A 25,446-nucleotide genomic window follows, 5' to 3' on the forward strand; every position below is an offset into this window, starting at 1 on the left:
GTAGGGCTGGTTGCGCGCAGGGCTCCGCACAGGGCTCGGCGCGGGGCTTTCCGCGGAACCGTCGGGAGCGCGAAGGGTTCCTGCTGGCGCGGCTGTGAGGGAACGATCGCGGAGAGGTGGGGAGAAGGCTGGGAGAGGGGTCCAGGAAAGGCTGGGTACGGGGCAGCCGCTGCTTGTGTCGCCCGGGAGTAGTGCATATACCCGGAAATTTCTGCCGGTCGACAGCTTTCGAGCTTTCCCTTTACTTCTCAAATTGCGAATGAGAATAGATTAGTATTTTCAATGCTGGACAATTAAATGCTGGATAAACAAAAAAGCGTGCATGTTTTAAAATATGGGAGATGATACAAAGAGGAAAAGACTCCACATTCCAACACAAAGGCTCAGAAGATATGTCTTGGTGTTGTAGCTATTACTTATTCAGAGTTCTTATATAACTTATAACAGTTTTGTGACTTGTCTTCTAACTAAAGAGAGACTTTTGTAATAGTCCACATGGACAAGATCTTCTATCCTGTTCCATATACCACCTATTTCTTGACTAAAGAGTTCCCAGACACCGGGGACTTGGTAACACTAAAAGAATTCTGTGCTCAGTAAATGATTTCTAAGAACTGCGTAGCTTTCAGTCACATCATCCATTTCCTTTGGTAATCGCAGGCTGCAATTGTTGACTGATGCTCCACAGGCATTTTAATTGGCATGTAAACTTAATTTTGATTACATATGAAAGAGTTGCTTCAGAAACCCAACAGAGTAGTCTCTTTAATAAGCATTTGAGTTTTCTTTGCACACTGATTCTAAAAAGCATCTTACCAGGTTTGTTAAAAGCAGACATATTATTGCATTCTCTCCAGAAGTCTTAATGAAATAGCAATCAAAGAAACAGTTGGGACTTCACCATCATGGCTTTCCATGTGGAGGGGCTGGTGGCCATAATTGTGTTCTACCTGGCTATCCTGGCGGTTGGGATATGGGCTGCTTGGAAAACCAAGAACACTGGCAGCGAAGGGGATCGCAGCGAAGCTATTATAGTCGGTGGAAGAGACATTGGCTTGCTAGTTGGTGCATTCACAATGACCGGTATGTAAAAAACACTATTCTTTTCTTTTTCTTTTTTTTTTTCCTTCTAACCAATATATAACTTCTCAGTTTTTCACCTGAATGAAAAAGTGTAATCTGCATTTGAATAGTGCAAAATGAAGAAAATATATATACTCTTTTTCCCAATTGCTGCTACCACTTTTTAGTGAACAGCCAACTGTAGCTTCTATATAAAAACAACAAATATTTTAAAATCATGCAGAATACATTATGTTTCTTATTCATTGCTTTCCTATTCATCTGTTGATCAGACACGTTTGGGATAGAAGTATAGAATTTATGTAAATGAATAAAAAAATCTGGTTTTAAAATAACAGTTATTGTTGTTAAAGCCATCCAAATTGGTGAGTTATTTTTGTTTAATCTGAGTAAAAAAAAAAGTTTATATGCAAAAAGGTGGAGGGGGTGCAGCATCAATTAAAAATAGATTTCTAAAATAAAACTGACATAAATCCAAACTTGTAATGCCACTAATATCAGCAAACTTACTTGTAGATTCTTACAGCTTCTTTTGCAACAGTTTGAGAATATAATACATTACTGTGAATGGTAGTATCAGTAGGAAAAGCTTGGGTGAAGGAAGAGTTCTTCACAAATTTTGTAAGCAGTGCTGTTTGACTCCCAGAGCCAGTAAAACCAGATGTCTTACCTGGATAAACAAAATATTCACAATATGGTCCAAAACCTCAAGTCTTACAGCTCTGATATGGGATCAGAACAAAAACAAATTGTAAGAAAAGCAAATTGGCCCACCATTTCTATTTAAGCTGTTCAATTTTTAAGTATGCTTCGTTGTTTTAGGCTGGGTTTGGTGGGGTTTTTGCTTATTGGTGTTTTTTTGGGTTTTGTGGGTTTTTTTTGGGGGGGAGAGGAGATTTTTTTGTTTGGTGGTTTGTTGTCAGTTTGTTTTTTGTTTTTGTTTTGTTTTGTTTTGGATTGGATTGGTTTGGTTTGTTGGGTTTTTTTGTTTGTTTGTTTTGTTTTGTTTTGTATTCTAAATGCTATTAAGGCAAAGTCCTTTCAATTGAGAAATTGTATTTTTCAGGTTATATTTATGTTTTGCCATTTTGCCCTGTTCTGGTTTCACAGGTATCTAATAAGGAAGAGACACATAAAAACTTGGGCCAAAATGCTTTGTTCTTCAACCAAGAGAAAATCCTATCCCCTTACTGGGACATTTTGCTCATTCAAAGACTGAATATTTGAATATTGAGTAAAGAATATTTGTAAAAGTCAATAAAGTTTGTATAAAGGCAGATGTTCTACTTTTAGCACTTTGCTGTACTGTAGAACATATCCATTGGCTACTGAAGCATCAGTTATTATGAGATTCTGCTCATAGCAAGAGCTGGTTTGACTGCTTTTTGCTGAATGAAATGTTTTCAAAAGCACTGAAACCAGAATCTTTTGCAGAGATGTTGCTTGCCAGAAAGTAGTAATCATTAAATTGGGGGAGCGGAGACGAAAAAAGACATTCCCTGCACAAGTGGTTATGACAAACAGCTTTGCCGGTGGAAGAAGACATAAATTCTGGTCTTATTAATCCTGTTTTACAGGAATATTTTTCATAACAGCTGAAGCAGAGATGAGACTTGCACTAAGGCTTCCTATATCACAGGCAATTTCTATAGCCACCACAATTCTCACCCACAAACGCTCCTCCCGTTTCACACAACTTCTAGAGATGGCGTAGTATATCATCTCTGCGGTAGAATATCAGACTGATCCTAAAGCCTTCATACAGCTCAAACACTCATAGATTTTATACTATTAGGATTCACATACTTTCTCACTTCTGCCTTCCATAAATATGGCAATTAAAGCTTGAGCTGGAAAGTAAATTACATTTTTATTTCGGAGAACTGCACCTGGCACACAGCATTTAAATGTGGGCACAAGTCGACTGAGTCAAGGTACTGATCCAAGTTGCGTCTTGGTGAGGGTGATGGGGATACTTAATTTGTAAAGCCATAAAAAATAATTGTTAATGTAAGCTGATCAAAATCAGCAATAATTTTTACTAAATGGTCACATTATTCAGGGGCATATTTGCTTCGTTAAAAATGATAGATGTAGATTTTGCACCTCCTAATCATGCCTCCAGAGATATATGGTTATTTCATCATCATCATCTTTATATTTTACAGCTTTAATTGTCTAAATACAAATCAAAGAGCAAAGCCTACCCCATAAAAGGAAAACAATAAATATTTTTAAATCTCCAGAAAGGATATTGTTCCTATGGACATGAGGTACTTTGAGTTATGGGATAAGGCTTATACCTGCCTGCCTTGCCTGAGACAAACAGAACCATGTTCCATGGCTATTGGCTATGAAAATGGTAGCAGTTTCTAGGGCTGCTTGGTGAGGAGGATGAAAGAATTCAGCCTATACATTAAAAGAAAATTCAGAGTATAAGCATCATGATTTCATAGGGAAAAAAAGATTCCAGAGTAATTATAGCTGCTTTTCTAAATGCCATTGAAAAACCTCAAAGCCAATGCACTATCTATGAATAATGGCTATGGACATGTTTGGATATATCCTGAAGAAGCAGCTGTATTAACAAGCTGCTGAAGCACCTAAACACAAAGCCTGTTGAAAGCTGTGTGTGTCTGCAGTTATCAAAATAGAAAGAGTGAGAAGCTTGAATTGTGGATGGATCATAACAGTTAGTATTAAAATGAGCTAACATAGTACCATATTAGACAAGCTTTTAATCTCTGTATCATTTTAACTTCATTATAGTTAAAATGTTGCATTAAATATTATTATTCCTTAATTTGGGAGTGAAATTCTTAAGAAGTAACAACCTGCAACAAACCTGAGGTTATTTGGATTTTGGTGACTGGGTTTAAGCCCCAAAGGAAATATTTGAGATGTCATAATCAAATGCTTACAAACACAACCAAAACGGTAATCATCTATTGGTGGGGTTTTTTTCATTTTAATTGAATGGAGCGACATATCCTTCCACAAGAAGACAAAAATAAAACACAAACAAACAAAAACTACCTAGAAATAAACAAACAAATAAATAAATAATAAATAAACCGAAATATTACAAAATTCTATTTTTTTTAATCCTTAGGTCATGATTTTCATTTTACAGAACTTGATGAGTTGAATCAATAAATTACGTTGGTCAAATGAGGCATCATTCACAAAGAAATGCCAAAAACTCTGATTTTCCAATATATATCAGTATATAAAAAGAAATCTGATATTAATTTCTGTGTTTCTCATATGAACTAGGAGCAGAATTGCTTTCCGTATCCTCAGTATTTGTCTCATCATGTCTTAGGGTGCACATTTTAAATGGAAGTTGGTATTTGCTGCATTTTTTTGGTCCTTCAGATGGCAGGCAAAGAGAGGATTAAAATAGATTACCACATGAGTGTTTCCATAGAATATTAAATTTTATATTCCTTTTGACTGATTTAGAAAAAAAAAATAATAATTTCACCAAAAGAGGTATTAAACTAACTTTAAATTGTGGCTTAGCAAACTGAGGATCAGAAAATTGATACCTAAGGTTGAAATCTCATGCTATCGTATCCCATTATTTCTTTTCTAAGGTATTTACTCATGTCAGTGTACGTGCTGACTATCAATTTACCCACTCAGAAAAAGCCATGTAACATTTCCATAGAGATCTGGAGTCCTTGGCAGATGTTCCAGAACAGTCATGAGCACACAAAAATTCTTCAGCAGTTATTTTTCAACCCCCAATCCAGAAATCAAGAAATTTAGTTGAAAATAAGTGTTAAATACTTCATACCAACTTACCCAGCAATACTAGTCCATAGGGCATTGCTCTCCTTCAGCCAGGGCAGGGAAATGATCCCTGCAATCTCACACAGAAGTGAAGTGAGCTGGCTCCCTTCAGAAAAAATAAGAGAGTTAGGTACAGCATCCAAATGCCCCTTGGAGAACAGCTGCCACCTCAGTAGCAACACCAGGCAAACTGATGCTGGACGTTGAGCTTCCTTGCATCATAGGTGCAGCAATGTTGCACATCTGTCCTTGACTATGCAATATTATTTCCCATCTGGAAGTGGATGTCATTCATGCAGTACTCATGCTCATGCTTTTTCCAGGGAAGTACACAAACATAATTCCATTTATAAATATTTACTTTCGTTACTGCATACGGGTGCTTACAACTTATTCCCTAAGTCTATGCTGCTTGAGAAACAATAGGCAGCTCACATCCCAGGTAGTCATGGACTCAACAGTCAATGGCTCAATGTCCAGGTGGAGATCAGAGGCGAGTGGTGTCCTTCAGGACTCTGTATTTGGTCCAGTATTATTTAACATCTTCATTGGGAAAATGGACAGTAGGATTGAGTGCACCTTCAGCAAGTTTGTAGGTTACACCAAGATCAATGGTGTGGTTGATACTCTAGAGAAGGGTCTATTTGTGTAACTACTCCTACATTTATACAGTCCTAAAATTACATTTGGCCCTTTGAAGGCAACTGTGAGGCTGATGTGCCCCACCCCACCCCCCGGTGAAAGTGAGTTTGACATCCCTGCTCTAGAGGAAAAGGCCATTCAGAGGGGCCTTGACAGGCTAGAGAAGTGGGCCTGTGCAAAACTCATGAAGTTCAACTGTGAACGTCATGAAGTTCAACAAGGCTAACTGTAAGGTCCTGCACCTGGATCAAGGCAATCTCAAACATGGATACAGGCTGGGCAATGAGTGGATTGAGAGCATCCCTGCAGAGAAGGTCTTGGAGGTACTGGTGGATGAAAAGCTATATATGAGCTGGTAATGTGCACTTGCAGCCCAGAAAGCCATCCATATCCTGGCCTGCATCAAAAGGAGCATGGCCAGCAGGTCAACAGAGGTGATTCTGCCCCTCTACTCTGCTCCAGTGAGACTCCACCTGGAGTATTGTGTGCAGCTCTGGAGTTCCCAACACAAGAAGGATATGGAGGAGGGCCACGAATATCATGAGGGGGGCTGGAGCACCACTTGTATGAGGACAAGCCAAGAGAGCTGGGGTTCTTCAGCCTGGACAAGACAAGACTCTGGGCAGACCTTATGGAAGCCTTCCAGTACTTAAAGGGGGCCTACAGGAAAGATGAGGAAGAACTCTTTATCAGAGAGTGTGGTGATAGGACAAGGGGTGACACTTTTAAACTGAAAGAGGGTATATTTAGATTAGATATAAAGAACTTCTGCACCATGAGAGTGGTGAGGCACTGAACAAGGTTGCCCAGAAAAGTTGTGGATGCCCCATCTACGGAAGTGTTCAATGCCAGGTTGGACGGGGATCTTGAGTAACCTGGTGCAGCGGAAGATGCCCATGCCCATGGGAGTGGGATTGGAACTAGATGATCTTTAAGGTCCCTTCCAACTCAAACCATTCTATCATTTTATGATTCTAGGTCTCTGGTAACCAAAGTATCATATTCCCACCTACCTTAATTCACACTGTCAAGAGGCACGGCAACCCAAATATCTGACAATTTTTTATGTAGATTCTGTATCCCTGCTCTTCTCACCATGGGTCAGTGTTCACCCATCTTCTCCATGTGATCCCATATGGGCCTTACTCACCTCTCTTCTTGTCTCTGTAGCGCACAATAGATATTGGCACACAAAAGCCTACCAATAACAGGATTCTTTGTGTTACGTCTTTTGTTGCAGACTTTCTTGGTATGCACATCCCTCATACAAGCCCATTATATTATTTTCAGCAACAGAATGGTCCATTTCTGTGCTTCAAAATGCTGAAAGTGGGACAATTGTAATGCCCTGGTTGCCAAAGATCTTTGAGTCTAAAGACATGGTGTAATTTAGCATCAAGTTAAAAAAGTACCCTCTGGCAGCATTAGAGAGATGTCACAGTTAAGTGGAAAAGACTGGTCATTTAGATTATAATGAAATTTCTTTAGGAATTTTAATTAAATTTTATTCATTTCTCTAATTGTTTGTCTTAAACACAAAATCAAGTTTGCTTGTGTGATGGTGGATACTGGGAAAATCCCGAAGAATGCTTGAGTAAAATAAATTTCTTACAACTGTGAATTTTTACACAGAAAGCCTGAAATACTCTTATATGAAAAGGCAAAGGATTCTGAGGCAAATAAAAATTGCATTACAAAAATCTAGTAATTGGAATTATCTGCCTGTCCTCATTCAAACTACAGATTCAGATTCACAAAATTTACTCATTATACAGTGGAGAAAATCAAGAACTTTTTGCATGGAATCTGCAAACAGGAACATATAATCTTCTTTACGTAATTTGTTATGAAAAATTTTTGCTGATTTAATCACAATGCATATCTGTGTTGGAAATTTCCTTTCATACATACCGTAGGGCTCCACTTCTCAAAAGTAGGGACTTCCCTTCAAGGCAGAGAATCAGTTCATTGAGGATCTAAGGTTGATATGTTAAAAATACTGCTGGTTTTTAGAGAGATAAAATCAGAAATAATATAGATAAATATAGATAAAATCAGAAATAATAATTCACTTCTGGAATATGTTTTCAGGAAGCACAAAAATCAATGAGTCAAAGTTTAGAACTTAAAGAGTAACACAAAACATGAACAGCCCTATATGAAAATATGGCATTTAGGGAAGTCAGATTTTACTGAATGTGTTTAGTGTAGCCACAATTTAAAATTTAACAAGGTTTTAACAGATTTTTTTTTTCCTGATGGCCCTAGGAAATGATGTGTTCTTTAGACTCCTGTCAAATTTAAATGCTTTCGGTTCTCCTGGCTGGGATGACTTGATCACTGTATGTTTATTGTTCTTCAAATCCCCCCTTACACCTCTCCGTTTGGACTAACACAAGGAAAATTATCATGGTTAATGAGTTGATGTGCTTCATTCATTGTAAACAAGTAGTCGGGGACTCAGCCCCCACATCTTCACTGACTATACAGGCACTTAGACACTTTGAGGACTGTCTCAGTCCATCTGACTTCTTTTTTCATACACTCAGCTTGAAATTTTTTCAAATTAGGACTATCTTTTATAGAAAGATGCTGTGTCTGGCACTTGTATAGTACACATAATAAAAAACAGCAATATTACAAGTGATTACAATTTCATTCTACAATGAGGGAGGTTTTCTTTGTGTACATTAAAGACTTTTCCATCTCTTTCAGCCACATGGGTTGGAGGAGGTTACATCAATGGGACAGCAGAAGCTGTGTATGTCCCAGGCTATGGTCTAGCTTGGGCTCAGGCACCTATTGGATATTCCCTCAGTCTGGCTTTAGGTAAGCAAAGAACGAAAGCTAATAGCCTTTCATTTTAAACAATTCTGATGACAAGTCCATCATTTAAAATGAAACAGCTAGGGTCTGATAAAAGGATACTGAGGTAAGCTGGATCCTTTCTGCTGATAGGTTTGACTATTAAAAAAAAAAAATAGTGTCATATCTTAAGTCTTTTAAATGCCTTGGCAAGACCTATTTGGTTATAACAATGTATGGAGGTAACAATAAGAAAGGTTTTGTTGTGGGATTTTTTTTTTTTTAATTATATATTCAGCTTTTCTATAATTACCTATGTGATCTGCAACGTTATAGTATCAGGGGACCGATAAATCTTGTAATTCAAGAGTGGCAAATATCCTTTCAAGTTAAGAAAGTGCTTACACCTTACAGATCTTCACCAAGAGTCTAAGTAACTTCTCTAATTTTGTGTAGGATGTCTGTAACAGAACCAGTCTATTTTCTTAAAATTGGACCAAACATCCTCTTAAACGTGATACAAAACTCCAAATCACATGTTGAAGTGCAAACACAAAATCTTGCTATATGCAGGGCCAGAGTGTAAAATTCAGACAGCATTCTAATTTTTAATGTTGTGGCCTCTCATTCCTGAAATGTGGTCTCAGAACTTCCTTACTTTTCTTAAAAAATAATAGCAACAAAAAAATACTCACTGTGTCTCATCAACATGGAGCAGCTTGCAACAAAACTGTTGTCTTGTGAGCCATGATGTATACACCACAAAGTTGTCAACGACAAGTTTGTGAACCGATCTTGTCCCTAAGGCAACTGCTGATGCAACTGTTTAAAGAGGATGCTGTTACCAAAAAGATACACGTTTTTCATCTTCCATTAATGGTGTATTAGCCTTTCTAATGATAGTTGACTTCTCAGTCTAATTTGAGTATTTCTTGTGTGCCTCCCTCCTAGTCTGTTCTTTGTTTCCTCTGGTTGCTTATCCAGGTCTTCTTGCCCCTTTCATTTTTACCCTATACAACTTGACTGCCTTCCTGACTCTTTTTTTCCCCTCAGAAATGCTTTCACATGGCCTGTCCTGGTTCCCTCTCTTCACAGGTAGAAACATTCCTGATTGTAGATATGCCTGGCATGTGCAAGCCAGCTCCAGTTCCAGTCATAGTTCCCACCCATGAGGGCAGCTCTATTTCTCTTAAGGAAAACAATAACAGTAGATGTCTGCCCAGAGATCAGTTGATGTCATTATGAGGTCATGAGGGTCATCATCCATTGATGTTATTAAGCAGTCATTAGGATCCTAGCCACAATCATCTTCCTGACTCTCAGTCTCTGTAGAATTGACACAAATTAATAATAGCCCAGAAGAGGTTCAGTTAGCCTCTCCCCTCATTTCCAGCTGTTTTTAGATATTCAGACTTTTTTTCCTGGAAATGATCATGGCCAATGCAGAGAAAAGAAGCCTGTGTCATGTGACCATATATCTCTCTGCAGAGCACAGAAGGGAAAGCATTTCTGTAGGAATGATTTGTACGTGAAACTTTGGGGGGAGAAGTTGTTGATCCTTCTTTAAAAGAAAAAAAAAATCAAAATTTTAAAAACAATGCTGGCAGAAACATTACTGCTTCGGATCGGAAGATTATAAGATTTATATAATTGCCCTGTTAGGTCAACATTGTGATGCATACCATTTTTCCTATTTTTTCAGGCAACTTAGTTTTACAGGTTAGAACATCTCCTATTTCCTTTGACACACGCTTTAAAGTCCTAAAATATTATACTACAAGTGACTCTGTTTTTCTTCTTTTAGCTGTCTTTTGTAATGATGATATAACTAGTAGAATAGGAGCAGGATCCATGACAAATCCAAGAATAGTAAAAAAATGCTGGAGAGTTTCTGCATCCAACCAACCTGCCTAAAGACAGTGTTAACATAAGCAAAATAAATCAATTGTGATTGATAAATTGGGGGCTTCTGTTCAGGGAACTTAATGAAATAATGAAATATGAGTGATATAGAGCAATACGTAGAAGTGTGGAAAATCTTCTGTACAATACAATGAATATATTACGTATCTTGGGATGAAGAACCTAATTTAGGGTTGCCAAATACTGCACAGGAGATTTCATTGGGAACTGACTGGTTTTCCAGGATTTTTTGGTCACACCTTATACATAGCATTTCAGCAGCTTTGCTGTCATAGAAATCTATGTAGTTATAGTCATGTACGAGTCTCAATGACACAGGTTTCTGTACCAGAGCTCTTTCAGCTTTCCTGAGATATGCCCTTGTTTTTCCACAGCCAGAAATTATTTGAGGACTCTGTATTAGAAAGATGAGGCCTTTTCATACTTATGTATATATCCAGCCCATATGCCAGACAGGCAGAGCAGAATTGTGATATATCAAAATTCTTGAACATGCATAAGTGAAATAAGTGTATGACAGATGTTCTGGGAGCCTGACACCTGGAAAGCCCAGAAGGCATCTGACCCACCCTGCATGTGCAGTAAGGTTAATTTAAGTATACATAATAAATTTGAATTGTTCTGAAAGAAACAGATTTGCTGTGTGTGCACCACACCATATGTGAACTCGTATTTTTGATCCAGGAATTCCAGACAGTTTTACTTTTAGAGCAGGACCATGTGAAAATGCACACTGGATTCTGCTCTAAGAATGAACAGGATTAGATAGAAAAGCCACTCCCTCAGCCTGATCCAAAATTAGACAAACCTTTGACAGCATCTGTAATAGTAGATTAAGTAAACTCAACCAGACAAAATAAGACCAACTTATTTTTCATTATCAGACCATAGACATTAATGTGGATGTGTTTATGTAACTCTGTAGACAGACATATGGTAAGAGTTCTTAGAATATATTTTAACTGTATTTATGTTTTTAAAGAAATCAAGCAGCAATAATTGTATTTTTGTACCCTTAACTAACAATTAATGTTTTACCCCTCAATAGCAATGCATTTCTCCACTGCAGCTGGTGTCTCATGCTACTTTTCCTTGCAGGTGGCCTTTTTTTTGCAAAACCCATGCGATCCAAAGGCTATGTGACAATGCTAGACCCTTTTCAGCAGCTTTATGGAAAAAGAATGGGAGGGCTACTGTTTATTCCAGCTTTAATGGGAGAAATGTTTTGGGCTGCTGCCATCTTCTCTGCCTTAGGTAAGGAATAAGCAGTATAAATATTAATTTATCACAGGTGAAAGGTTTGAGAAAATCAGAAATGCATTACAATTCTGGCTCAAATGCTAAGTATCCTAGCCAAATGATTCAGACTGTGACAGTTCTCAGACTCATGCTAACTAGAAATTAAACCTGGTAAACATACCCCATTAATTATTTTGCTAATAGAAAGACACACAAGGTATCTATTCATTTTCAGGTACCTTTAAGTTGTCCCTTTTCAAAGGGCATTAAAAGATCTAGCAAAAAAATTTCCATTAATTGTGAGGGTAAAAAGAGTAATTGCAAGTGTCCCTTTTATATTGAGGCTGACTCAGCTTCTCTTTTCCACTATTGAGATCACAGAAGCCAGTCAAGGTTTTCCTTAAAGATAAGAAATATTATTGCCAGTGCATCTAAACAAAATAATCCTTTGCATATAGGAGACCTAGATATACAGAACTTTTAATAGAACTTGTAATAGAAGTAAAACAGATGCTGATCAATAAATGGAAGTATTATTCAATTCTAAATGGCTTTCTACTCAACAAAATGAAGAAAATACTTAGGATTCAAAAAAGGATTCAGAGAATTAGTGGAACTGTGACTCAATAGAAAATCACCCAACTACTCATCCAGTTTGGAAAAAAAAACAGTTTCCAGGGTTTTTAATTGTATTTCAGGCCTGAATTTAGCAATCTCTTGAAGAATGGAGAAAGCCCTTGAGTTGAAGCACCAGTGGTTGACTTTTACCAGCTAATCATACTCATAGTGCACACACATGTGGTAATGCTTTCTAGCACAAGCTATTTTAAACAGAAAATAAACTTTGAAGGTACTTTCCAACTGTGCTCTGATGAACTGCAAAGCAATGGGGAGCTTGTTTACTGCAATTTCATCACAAAACGCTTAAAGGACTAAGAACAAACGACATGCTGAGGTGATAGGAGTTGAATAACTTGAAGAACACTCTGAGTGTTTGGAATATACTTTCTTTTCAATTGAGGACAAGCTATTCTATGATATTTCAAAGCAACTGGTGTGAATACCCTTCTGGTAGGTTTATATTAACAGCTGACAGTTAAAGACTGCGAATGACCATAAAAGTCATTGAGGGTTTTGATTTTAACTGTTCTGTGAATAAACCAGTTATATTATAACTCCTAATTTACATACCTGTGCTCACTGATGAATATTTAATCTCAGTACTCTTCACTTCTTGATTCCTCGTGATTTCTTGCTTGGCAGGGTTATAGAAGGGAAAGACAGGGCTTCCAGCTTGTGAAAGGAGTCTGAGCTTGTAATCCTTAAGCACATGAACTTTGAAGGCTCACTGTACAACAGAAAGGTACCTGACAGCTCCCAGCAGCTCTTATACACCACACATTATGTTGTCATCTGCTGCCAGAACTTTTTAACCTATGCGGTCAAGGGTGATATATCTATATCTACAATACCTGTGAGGACTAAAAGTTATTGCAACATGTTGCATTTAAATTATCCTGATTAGAAAGAGAGTATTTCTTTAAACATGGTTTTGGAACATTGACATTGATGAAATAGCTAATACATCTAAGGGAGAAGTATAACCATCTTGATAGCTGCTGGAAGGGCAGTGCAGGAGGGCACAAGCAATTCAGGAGGTTTCTTGAGTGCACAGACAACAACTTCCTGAAAAAAATGATCAGAGAGCTGATGAAGAGAGGTTGTGTTGAACCTGTTACTTACAAACAAGGAAGAACTAGTTAAAGGCTGTGAATGTCAGGGGCAGAAGCAGGAACAGGTGACCTGGAAGGAATACAGAGACACTGTCCAAGCACGTTGAGATGGATTTAGAAAAGCCAAGGTCCACCTGGATTTGAATCTGGCCATAAAGGGAAGCAAGAAAGACTTCTACAAGTACATAAACTTGGAAAAATGTGGACTACTGTTGAATCAGACAGGTGACCTGGTGGTAAAGGATATGGAAAAGACTGAGGTACTCAGTGCCTTCTCTGCTTCATTCTCTGCTGGTAAGACCAGCCTTCAGGAAAACCAGGACCCCTGAGAACCCCATGAAAGTCCAGGGCAAGGAAAGCTTGCTGGAGGAGGATCAGGTTAAAAACTATTTATATAGATTGGATAGATACGATTTCATGCGATACATCCCACAAGTGCTGTGGGAGCTGGCTGAAAGCATTCCAAGGACACTCTCAGTAATCTTCTGAAGACTATGGTGATGTTCCTGAAGACTCAAAGAAAAAATAAATCACTCCCATCTTCAAGAAAGGGGAAGAAGGAACAAAAGGCTGGTCAACCTCACCTCAATCCCTGGGAAGGCAATGGAGCAAATGCTTCTGGAAACTACTTCCAAACAAGTGAAGATCAAGAAGGGAATTAGGAGTAGTCAGCATAGATTTATGGCAAGGAAATAATTCCTGACCAGCCTGACATGATTATCTGACTGACTTGGTTCACGAAGAGAGAGCAAGGCATGTTGTGGATTTCAGAAAAGGCTTTTTACACTGTGTTCCGTAATATCCTCACAGACAAACAGATGACATAGACTAAGTAAGTTAACAGTGAGGAGGATGGAAAACTGTCTGAACTGCTAGGGTCAAAGGGCTGTGACAAGTAGCATGGAAGCCACCAGGTGTCCAGTAACCAGCTGTGTACCGCAGTGGTCAATACTGAGTCTGTATTGTGTAACATCTTCATTAATGACCTGACTGATGGGACCAAATGCACCTTCAGCTAGTTTGCAGAAAATAAATACTGTGAGGAGTTGCTGATAGACAGATGGTTGCATTGCCATTCAGAAGGACATCAACAAGCTGCAGAAACGGAACAACAGGAACTTCATGAAGTTCAACAAACGGAAATACAAAGTCTTGCACCTAGGCTGGTAGAACCTATTCTACCAGTACAGACTGGTGGCTCAGCAGCTGGAAAGCACGTTTGCAGAAAAAGAGCTGGAAATCTTAGAAGGCAATGAAGTTGACCATGACTCAACAATGTGCCCTTTTGGCAGAAAGCAAATAGCATACTGGGTTGCATTAGAAGGACCGTTGCCAACAGGTTGAGAGAAGGGATCCTTCCCCTCTACATAGCACTGGTGAGACACATTTGAAGTGCTGGATCCAGTGTTCCCCAATACAAGAGACATGGACATACTGCAGAGAGTCCAGTGAAGAGCCACAAAGACAATTAAGGGACTGGGATATCTGGCCTATAACAGCCAGGTGAGAGAGCTAGGACTGTTCAGTATGAAGAAGAGAAGGCCCAGGGGTTCTTATCCATGTGTATAAATACCTGATTTGGCAGTGAGGGAAGCGGAATAAATAAGATGGAGCCAGACTTACCTCTGTGCTGCCCAGTGACAGGACAAGAGGCAATGACCACAAACAGAACTACAGGAAATCCCATGTAAATTAAGAAAAAACTTTTTTCTTTACAGTGAGAGAGGTCAAACACTGGCACAAGTTGCCCAAAGAAGTTGTGGAGTCTCCACCCTTGCAAATATTCAAGACCCAGATGAACATAATCCTGAGCAACCTGCTCCATCTGGGACTGCTTGAGTGGGGACTTGGACTAGAAATCTCTAGAGGTGTCTTTCAGTCACAACAACTCTTTGATTCTATGACCTGTTTTGTGGAGACTGACTGGTCAGCTCAACATTGTGTTTTGTTTTCTACAAATGAAATCTGCTTGATGGTGCTTGGAAAAGTTCTTGGTTTTTAGGTTGACAATGAAGGATAGATTCTGCAGATTGCAAAGAAACCCACCTTTGTCCCACGTAAACAATTCAAGGGCATTTTAGAAAGATCAGTGGGCAATTGTCCCTATACGTGATGCCTTCTCTACCTCTACAATTCCTTCTTTGGTCAAAAGGGATTAGCTCAGAACATAAGTGAGATGCAAAAGGGTTTGATGTGCTTCAGCAGACCTTCCCTAGGCACAGAATTTACTGCTATTATACAGTTGTTCCTTTGTGGCTACAGCTCACCCAGGGATGCTTCAGCTGTCTGTTTGTGGCGGCTTTTCTCCAGACAGAACAAGAGACCATAGTGCTTCCAGAGCTTGAGAAATGTAAGGAAAGGCTGTTGGGACCCTTCCCTCCTCCATTTTGTAAGAAGCTGCAAAATGACAGATGCTAAACTTAGACAAACAGGAACCTTCCTTTTCCCACTCCCTTCAAAGGTGGAGAAAGGATTTGCAGAAGATAGAGGGTGGAATACCTTCAGGCTGCTGCTGTCAGACCAGCACCCATATATACAACTTAACAAAGGTGAGCCTTCTCATCAGACATACTGTGACGTACACTAACACACAGTGCTTTGTTTTTCCCCATAGGTGCCACTATAAGTGTGATCATTGACATTAATGTCAATATTTCAGTCATCATTTCTGCCCTGATTGCAACTATGTACACGCTTGTGGGTGGGCTTTATTCTGTGGCCTACACCGATGTAGTTCAGCTCTTCTGCATCTTTCTGGGACTGGTAAGTTTGGCTTTTTTCCCCTTATTTGTTGATGGTTTTTCCCTGAGCATTATGATGATTACTGAGACCTATTGACCAGCTTCAGTTTTGGACCTGTGTCTTCACTGAAAGTGCAGAGAAAGAATGTTTCCACTCACAGACCACTGACTTTAAAGAGTCTGCATTTACATCAATGTATAGCTCATATAGACAACAATGCTGATCTAGAGGCCTGATTCTTTGGCTTTTTTCCAACCAGTCTGATAGTGCAGACACTATTGCAATTTTCCTGGCACAGGCACTGGAAGGAGGCATCAGATGTTGGAAGCTGTCAGTAAAGCAGTCCAGAAATGCCGGCATTGGACTTGCAGAGCTGACACTCTCCTGCTTCTCTTTTCTGTAACTGTCGCCTCCTGCTTTAAATCACCTTTTCGATTTTTCCCTCATTTCCCTCCACTGTCCTTGGAGACCATAGCCGAGGAAGTCTCACCAGGTGAACTTTCTGTTTGAATATGGTCGTATAAATATCCATTCATCAGCCATCAATTATATGCTAGTGGGCAGCCTTTTCTCTTATTTACTTCTGTTCTTTAAGCTCTACTCTGAAAAACATCAATGCAACAGGGCTCAGATGACAGGGGTACAATCAAAGAAGCTGCTGTCTTTGTTTGCCAGTGGCAGTAATAGATGGCCACAGGTGTGCAGAGATCTGAGACAGGCTGAAATAAATGGGGTGACTCAAGATGAAGGAACTGAATGGCACCTTGGGGACTCAGCGTTGTTTCTCTACTTTCACCAGAGTTTGTGTGCAGCTCTCGGGAAATTGCTTCAGCCAGAGCCCACACAGGTGGTCACTAACGAACCGTCACTGTGTGGCATCCTACCGTGAGGCCTACGGCCTTATTTGCAGAAGTGCTAAGCATTCCCTGATGTAACTGACTTCATGGGAATGGTGCTAAATACCCTGAAAAAGCAAATCCAAGTTCCAGCTGGCCACCCCAAATGAGAAGTTTTTTCCAGATATTCTTCTCTCATACTTTTGTTCTTCACCTGCATAGTGGGAACAATACTGTCTCCTTCTCTAACATGAATGTTAATATTTGTGAACCATTCAGTTTCTACAGATGGTGTGCATTACAGAAATTCCCAAAACTGTAGATAAATCAAAATACAGAAATGCTTTTTCAATGAGAACAACTCATGCACTGCTAAAGACCCTGATCCCGCGGGACTAACAACATGTCATACTGTATTGAAAGCAGCATGAACCTGCCAGGGAGGGGAAAGAAAATGAAAGCTGTATATCAGTCTTCTAAATGTTTGGATCTGTTGCTTTAATAGTGTTCTTTTCATTCAAGTTGGGGTCTTTATATAATTTTAGATTTAAAGTAAACAGCATTAATGTCATGTAGATGAAACCATATTCATAACCTTGAGAGTTATCAGCAGGATCAGAAGCCTCAGGCAGCATCTAAATGGTCATGCTCTAGGTGAGGCAGTTTTAGATTATATGGGATGCTTTCACTGTGCATGTCAGAGCAGATGTCACAGGCTCAGGTATCCCAGCTTCCTCTGCAGACTCTGGAGCAGTTTGTATTCCCACTGACAAAGAGCTTTACTGCTCACTCCTCTAATGTCCATTCCTCTCCTGCTGCTTACCCAAGAGGAGATGTTTGTTCTAATCACTTCTGTTACCTACCCTGGCTCCTCAATTCAGCCACAGATTCTTCCTCGGGCTTCCAAAATCTCTACCCCAGCCATTCCAGACACTTCCCTGGTTTTCTCGTTACAATCCCATGTATTCTCTCTCCTTCCCTCCTCACTCTCCTGTACCCCCATGTGCAGTTCTCAGGTCTTTGTCTTTGTCTTGCCTCATGAGTCTTTTCCTGATCCTGCACTGTATTCCCACTATTTACTGGCTCTTCATCTCAGCTATATTATTAATTCCCCATTCTAAATTCTTTGCCACCATGTAGAAGTCCTTTTTTTTTTCTTTTTCTGGCTTCTAATCCAGTCTGGTTTCCAAATGAGGTCCAGGTCCTTCTAGCTACTGCTACTGCTAACTCCACCCCTAAGCTTCAAGTTCCAACATAAAGTTCTGGTTTCTGCTTCACTTCCACAAGCTTTGGTTTTATTCACTCTCTATTCAAAACAGTGAATTTCCTACTCCTGTGAGAAAGGGCTCAACAGAGAAACTGAGTGAGAGGAGAAAATTTGGATCTATGTCTATATTATCAAGTTAAATAGTGCCAAGGTAAAAATCAGGATCATCTGTAGTGCGTAATTGTTAACACAGTCCCAGCACTGTTTTGGCACATACCAACACATATTTTCCCAGATAATTCCTAGGAACAATTGAGGGCTGTATTTTTTGACAAGGAAAATAGTCTAGATGTATGGATGCAAACCATGACACGTCAGTGAACTGCAGTGCCGGAGAAAGTGTTTTGACTTGTCTTATTTACTAATGTAGAAGTAATCCTTGAGACCACAAAGAACTAGGTTACAGTAAGGAACTGGTCTGGATTACAAAAGCTCATAATGCATTTGCAATACAGTGCCTATTAAATTCTGGGCTGTGACTTTTAGGCTGCAGGTGGACCTTTAGAAATTTGCTCTACTGAAAATCTCAGCTGAGTATGTGCAAACTACAGCTCTTCAGAAGCTCATCACTTAGACATGTTTGAGATTTGAGATTCATAAACAAGAATAAAAATACCCCTTTGACATCCTTGTTCCCCATGAATTTCTCAACAAGAAGAATACTAACATGCATTAGTTTTGACAGAATGTTTGTTTTTGCTTCAAAATATCTTGCAAACAGCTGAAATATTTTGGTGATCTTTCCCAGAAAATCCCAAGCAAACAGCAAGAAGGGAATCTTTGTGCCTAAGTGTTTAAATTGGCAAAGTTCAATATGTAACTGGGAACAGAATAATATGGTAAACAGCCTCAATAATAGACAGTGCAGCAAAACATAGCAATAATTCATATATTTCTCATATATTATTGCAATAATTATGCAACAAAGTAAAGGAAGGTGTTTGATTTCTCCCCTCCTTGCTCTGGTTACCCCATACACTGAAAAGTGTTTAGTTGGATTGTAGTGATGTGCATGTTTTGTATGTCATTGGAGCCTTAAAGTTGCCGTGCTTGTGATGGTCTATTCCATATAGCCCAAAGGCTGATTTTCATCTCAGTAGGAGCTACCAAGTTTCTCCTCATAGAGACTTGGTGCATTACACCATTGCAAAATGAGTGGGCAAGTAAATGCGCAAAAAGTCGGTTGATTAAAGAAACAAACCTTCTGTCCGAAACTGTCTCAACAATCTTTTTGGCCTAGATCAAAAACAGAGAGACTGAAAGTAGTCAAGAGCCCAGAATGAAACTGACCTCGAAGTAGAAAAGTGCCGTAACACTGGAATACTGGGTGTTCTGGAGCAAGAGAGACGCAGGTTAAACAACAGCACCCCTCTTTTGTCATGATATATTTTTGTGTTGGATTAAAAACAAATTTCTGAACTTTTAGGTGTGTTTGTGATGTCTTGTGCCTATATACTGGCAAATTCTGGTGCTATTGCAAACTAGTTTATATGTAGATGTTTCTTTACAGTGTGGTCCAGGAAGGGGTGTAAAGAATATATATGGAGTTTAGGAAAAATAAAATGAAGATGCATAAATGTGTCTTTCCTGCTGATTTTACAGTTTACACTGATTAATCCTCTGCTCATACACTCTCCAGAACCGAGGTAAGCTATCCACTACCAATCCCTCTGGATTTTGGATATGTTCCACCGGTATAGAACCTGACTTTTCCGCAAGTCAGCTCAACAACTTGGCTTTTGATAGGTAGCATACAAGAAGACAAACAGATCAATGTTAATATTGAAAATTCACAGGTTTAGAATGCCTTCTTTAGACCTGAACAAAGTGTTATTCTTCGGTTACAGTGGGTCAGTGTACCCTTTGCGATGTCCCATCCTGCAGTGACAGACATTGGGCTCACAGCTGTGCACCAGGTGTACCAAGCACCTTGGCTTGGGTCTATCAACTCACTTGACATTTACACGTGGCTGGACAATTTCCTTTTACTGGTAAGTGATGGCTTGTATGAACGAATGAAGCATTTAAGCACTCATACTGTATTACTGTGACAGCTGAAAATAATAGAGGGTCTAGTTAAGAGTTTCCAGAAAACTGAAAATTTTTACGGTCTTGACTGCTGCTCAATAATTCTGCATATTTGAATGATTTCAGTGAAATATCAGTAGAATATTGTAGTGTAGCTGTCAAAGTCACATTGCCAGGAATACAATTTAAATATCATCAGACTGAAAGAGTTGACTCATGCTAAAATTAATTAAAAGTATGCAGTTAATACATAACTGATGTCATTCTTGGCAGAAGAATTTATATGTTGCAGAAGGCAATAAATATGTTACACAAATCATTAAATATGCCTTAGGTATAGATGATGTAGAAAAAGGTTTGCAGAGATGGATGGATGAAAGAATTCATACATGCATACATGCCAGAATGAACTGAGGGCTTTTGTTATTTAATATCCATGTATTACACATGGGATTGGTGGTTATTAAGTACTTTCCATTAGAAGATCGAGCAACACATGCTAACATTTTTCCTTCTCAGTGTCCCTGAGCAACTCTACACTGTTTTTACTACCATGTTGCACTTAGAGATTATTTTCTGGTTTTCGTTCATTTGTTTGTTTTTAAATCTCAACCAAAAATCTTCAGAGTATTCTGATAATTGGGGTACTAAAATATATTTTTTTAATACAGCTTAAATTTTTTTAGAGGTTCTTGGAGAGCCAAAGTATGGCATTAGTTCAAGTGGCTGTATTCTGTCTGATGAGCCTGAAGGCTTCATCTCTGTTGGTGACCAAAGGAAACCTCTGATGTTACCAAATCGTGACACACTTCCTTTTCGTCTTGTTTGTTTCATTATAGCTCAAGGAATTTACACATGCTTGGAAAGTTTTGTTAAAGGAACTTTCTTAAGGCTGCAAAGGAAAGCAGTCATAAATAGCAAGTCAAAATCAGAGTTACCTGTGAAATATTCATTTGATCTCTGTGTGTGCATGAAACAAGTATGAAACACCTGTATACATGCTATTTGGTCCCAATTTCTCCTGCTTCATTTAGAGTGTAGAACTGAACAATGCACATTAAGTGAGCAATTGGCTTTGTTTTGTTTCCATACTGTTTAGTCATAGACATTTATTGACTAAGTGGAGACTATTCAAATCGTGCTCTCAAGACAGAATTATTAGTACTTGGTTTTTCAACTGTTGATAATACTCTTCCATGCCGTATTTTGCAAACATAACTTTAAGTCTAATCAGGATCTTCACTGTTATATACCCAAAAGGAAAAAAAAAAAAAAAAAAAAAAAAAGGAGAAGGCTTGCCAACAGAAAGCTTTCTTTTACTACTTTGTCTTTAACTTCTATTGGCATCATGTTTGCTTGAGACAGTGGGAGAATAACTTTTCAGATTCTTGAGTTCAATGTATACAAAATATGTTGCCCTGTTTTGATGGCAACACGCATTCATAAAGGAAGATAAAATCTTACTTTCAAATCCGGTCAGAGTCTAATCTAATTTTGGCAGGGGGAGGGTACTCCAAATATGAAACATGACAATAGTGTTTTATAACCGTTTTAAGGCTTTATGTAGCACATAACCATTTTAAGGCTATTTATGTAGCACATAATACTTAGGGATTACAGAGACTATGTAAGTGCAAAATGCTGTTGCTAATTGTACAAAGAAATAACTTGGTTAAAAGAATGAGATTTAAGTGGAATTACCAAGGTTTAACATCACTTGTGAGAATGAAAGCTACAGTTATTACTGACTCACTGATATTCAATAAATAAATGAAAGAGCATGGCATTCCAGTGATGTTTCTACATGCTCTCTATAGGCGATAGCAAAAAATCCGTAGTTATCCCCCAGTGACAGGATGCTGCCCGTTGTGTTTACAGACATTAGGAGGAATCCCGTGGCAAGCGTATTTCCAGCGAGTTCTTTCCTCATCTTCTGCCACATACGCCCAGGTTCTGTCATTTCTGGCTTCTTTTGGCTGTCTTGTGATGGCTCTTCCTGCAATACTTATTGGTGCAATTGGAGCATCTACAGGTAAATGGTTAAAAATTTGAAGTACAATACATGTAAAATGAATAGTACAATAAAAAAGCATGAAAAACCTACAAAGTTTAAGTTAGATATAATCTATTCAGGTGGTGTAATTAATCACCTCATGCCTTCTTCAAGAGGAGACTACACTGAAAAATAATATTATACTATGTTTCTCCCAGGGAAATTGGTCCTACACCAACAGCTGAAACTAACTCCTTTTGCAGGTTCAAGGTATCTACAGATATAGTATTTCTGTTTAGTGTTTGAGTTAGATTTTGGTACTTTTATTTGGTCCTAAAAGTAATAACTACAAAATAACTCTGTATGTATGGTAGTCATTTATCACAAATTTCTTATCTTGACCAAAATGTACTTGTCAAGTTCTTTGTCCTAGTGAGGGTGATCCCCATCACAGTGACCATGTACCTAGACTGTTAGAAATGTACTGCTAGGAAAGTTTGACACACAGCTTTGAGTTCCAAGTCTGCAATCCAAGAGAACATTTAAACACATCATGAACAAATGTGGAACCAAGACTTGTTTTATTGAGGAAAGCAACATTTATGAGCAATGCAAAGTTTAATATGAAAACTTCCTACTGGATAACCATAGGCTGTGATTAGACTTAACTTAGAGATAAGAAAAATGCTAAGCAGAATTAAGTCTGTCTAAGAGAGACCAGTGGGACAGTGCCCCTCTGGAATGCCTTTGGTCCAGCCCCAGCAACAGTTTGGTCATTGAATGTGAATGAAAATGTGGTAATATGAATAGCTCACTGCATGTGAAGTCAAGAGATACTGAACCTGATGACTACTAGTGTTACTAATATCATACCGGTGTCCATATTGCAGCCTGGAACCAGACTGAGTATGGTGTCCCTGACCCCATGACTAAAAAAGAAGCAGATATGATTTTACCGATCGTGCTCCAGTACCTTTGCCCAGTCTATATCTCGTTCTTTGGCCTCGGCGCTGTATCTGCTGCTGTGATGTCATCAGCTGATTCTTCAATTTTATCAGCAAGTTCTATGTTTGCTCGGAACATTTACCAGCTTTCCTTCCGGCAAAATGTGAGATCATATTTTCATCTTTACTTTTAGAGAAAATTTTAGGTGAAACCTTAACTAGGTGATGCATAGACTGTAATTTCATAATGAAACACCTCTTTCACCTTCCTGCCTATGACTAGAGAAAGTATAGCATTTTGTTCCTAACAGTATATTGAATAAACTGAACTTCATAAAAACATCTGTGATTGTGACTGACAACAGAGGTGAAAACGCTAGCTCAGGGAAGGCAGCTTTCAAGAGTTCTCATGGCTATGCAGTTTATCCAAATAGCTCCTAATTACTGCTGCAACCATAAGTTTTGCTTAAATCATTAATAAAATAAGACATCTTTCTGAATTATTAATTTATTAGCTAATCATTTGACAGCAGAATGGGCTAGTGAGTTGGAGGTTTTCTTCGGAAATGGAGAAGAAATTCTGACACCGACAGTTTCTTTCTAGTTAATTCATATCATGCTTATATTTAAAAGTTATTTCTAACACTCTGCCACTGTTTTTTCTTTGACACATCGAACTTTTCTGCCTGCTCAAAGATTAAGGACTGTGGGAATGGTAACCATAACTCTTTAGGTTTTTTTCTCTGCTCTTGAGATGGACATAGAGATATTTGTTTGTAAATATTATTAAATGTCATGGAAAATCTGCTTTTACAATGCAATATCTTATATACACCATGTTCATACATGTAGGCATACATATATTGCCATGAAAAAAAATACTAGCTAACAATGCCCTTATTTTTTGCAGGCTTCAGACAGGGAAATTGTTTGGGTAATGAGGATCACTGTTTTTCTGTTCGGAGCATCAGCAACAGCAATGGCACTGCTGGCTTCGTCCGTGTACGGCCTGTGGTACCTCAGCTCTGATCTTGTTTATATCATCATATTCCCCCAGCTCCTGTGTGTGTTGTTCATTAAAGGGACCAACACCTATGGTGCCATTGCAGGATATTTATTTGGCCTTGTTCTCAGAATAACTGGAGGAGAACCGTATCTCTACCTTCAGCCCTTGATCTACTATCCTGGCTGCTATCCAGATGAAAATAACATTTATGTCCAGCGATTCCCATTTAAAACACTTGCTATGCTTACCTCTTTCTTTACTAACATTATAGTCTCCTACTTAGCCAAATACTTATTTGAGAGTGGGACCTTGCCACCAAAGCTGGACTTCCTTGATGCTGTTGTTGCCAGGTACAGTAGAGAACACATGGACAAAGCAACTCTTGTAAAAAGTGACAATATCGTGTTAAACGAACTTGCACCTGTGAATCCACGGCACAGTCTAACTTTGAGTTCAACTTTCACAAATAAGGAAGCCTTCAATTATGTCGATTCGAGTCCTGAGCTGTCCAACACTGAAGATGATAATTAAAAAATCCGGTAGCCTACAGCAAAGCAGTGAAAAGCGGCATATTCTACAAAGAATAATAAGAGGCATTTTATCAGAAGAAAAACAAGAACTGGGAATAAAATGCCACTGCACAATTCTTTAAATTGTGTCTCGGAACAGGAACACCTCATGGGAGAAACTCTTTTCTGTTATTATCTAACATGTTGGATTAAATCATAGAGTGTTTACCAAAAGGTACACTCAGACCCCACTCTTTCCACCCAGAACGATATCCTGTCTAATTTAAAAAAAAAAATAAAAAAAAATATATATAACTGAAAATATAGGTAGCAAAAAAAAATTCAACAGTTATTTACCTAAGACATCATATGATGAGATTATAATGCAGTCACTCTGAAATACTGTGAGTGAACATTTTATTGACACTAAGTGAAAATATATTGTCATGGCTATAAGTGATTTATTGCTAAAGAGTTAGTTGCTTGAGCAAAGACAGATAGATAACTTCCCTGGGGTTCTGGTAATATATTTCCTCATAAAGAAATTAAAAGAATACAAATCCAGTATTTTACTATTTGTGTAAGACAGTAAAATGCACAAATAGTAATAAATTCCTTATAAGAGTGCTAAATATCATATATTAATTTTAAAAATTTTAAATGAAGTCACCAGTTTAGAATGATGTTATATCTAATGCAAGACAACCTTAAGCAAGTTATGTTTCTATAGGTGTTCTCTTTTGGTGTTTTTTTCCTGTGGTTAGCAGCTGTCACCAATGGAGGATAACAACATTTTTAAAGCAATAATTGGAGTTTAAACATATCTTGTGAAAAATGACAGAACTCTTAAAAACTAAACAGAACTTTTCAATGTTGAGAAAAGCAGCCTTGTCTTGAC

At 38.5% G+C, this 25,446-nt stretch overlaps 1 protein-coding gene across 1 annotated transcript; it reads left to right on the forward strand.

Moving 5' to 3' along the window:
• Window positions 1-905: 905 nt before the first annotated feature.
• Window positions 906-24,570, forward strand: SLC5A7 (solute carrier family 5 member 7; the record flags this gene model as incomplete). The annotated part of the gene is made up of 8 exons (XM_080363771.1): window positions 906-1,083; window positions 8,239-8,352; window positions 11,350-11,505; window positions 15,838-15,986; window positions 19,916-20,059; window positions 21,975-22,128; window positions 22,980-23,197; window positions 23,944-24,570. 8 exons carry the CDS (start codon window positions 906-908, stop codon window positions 24,568-24,570), a joined length of 1,740 nt encoding a protein of 579 aa, XP_080219897.1.
• Window positions 24,571-25,446: the final 876 nt, after the last annotated feature.

This window comes from Nesoenas mayeri (genome assembly GCF_963082525.1).
Source record: "Nesoenas mayeri genome assembly, chromosome: 1".
Lineage (NCBI taxonomy): Eukaryota > Metazoa > Chordata > Aves > Columbiformes > Columbidae > Nesoenas > Nesoenas mayeri.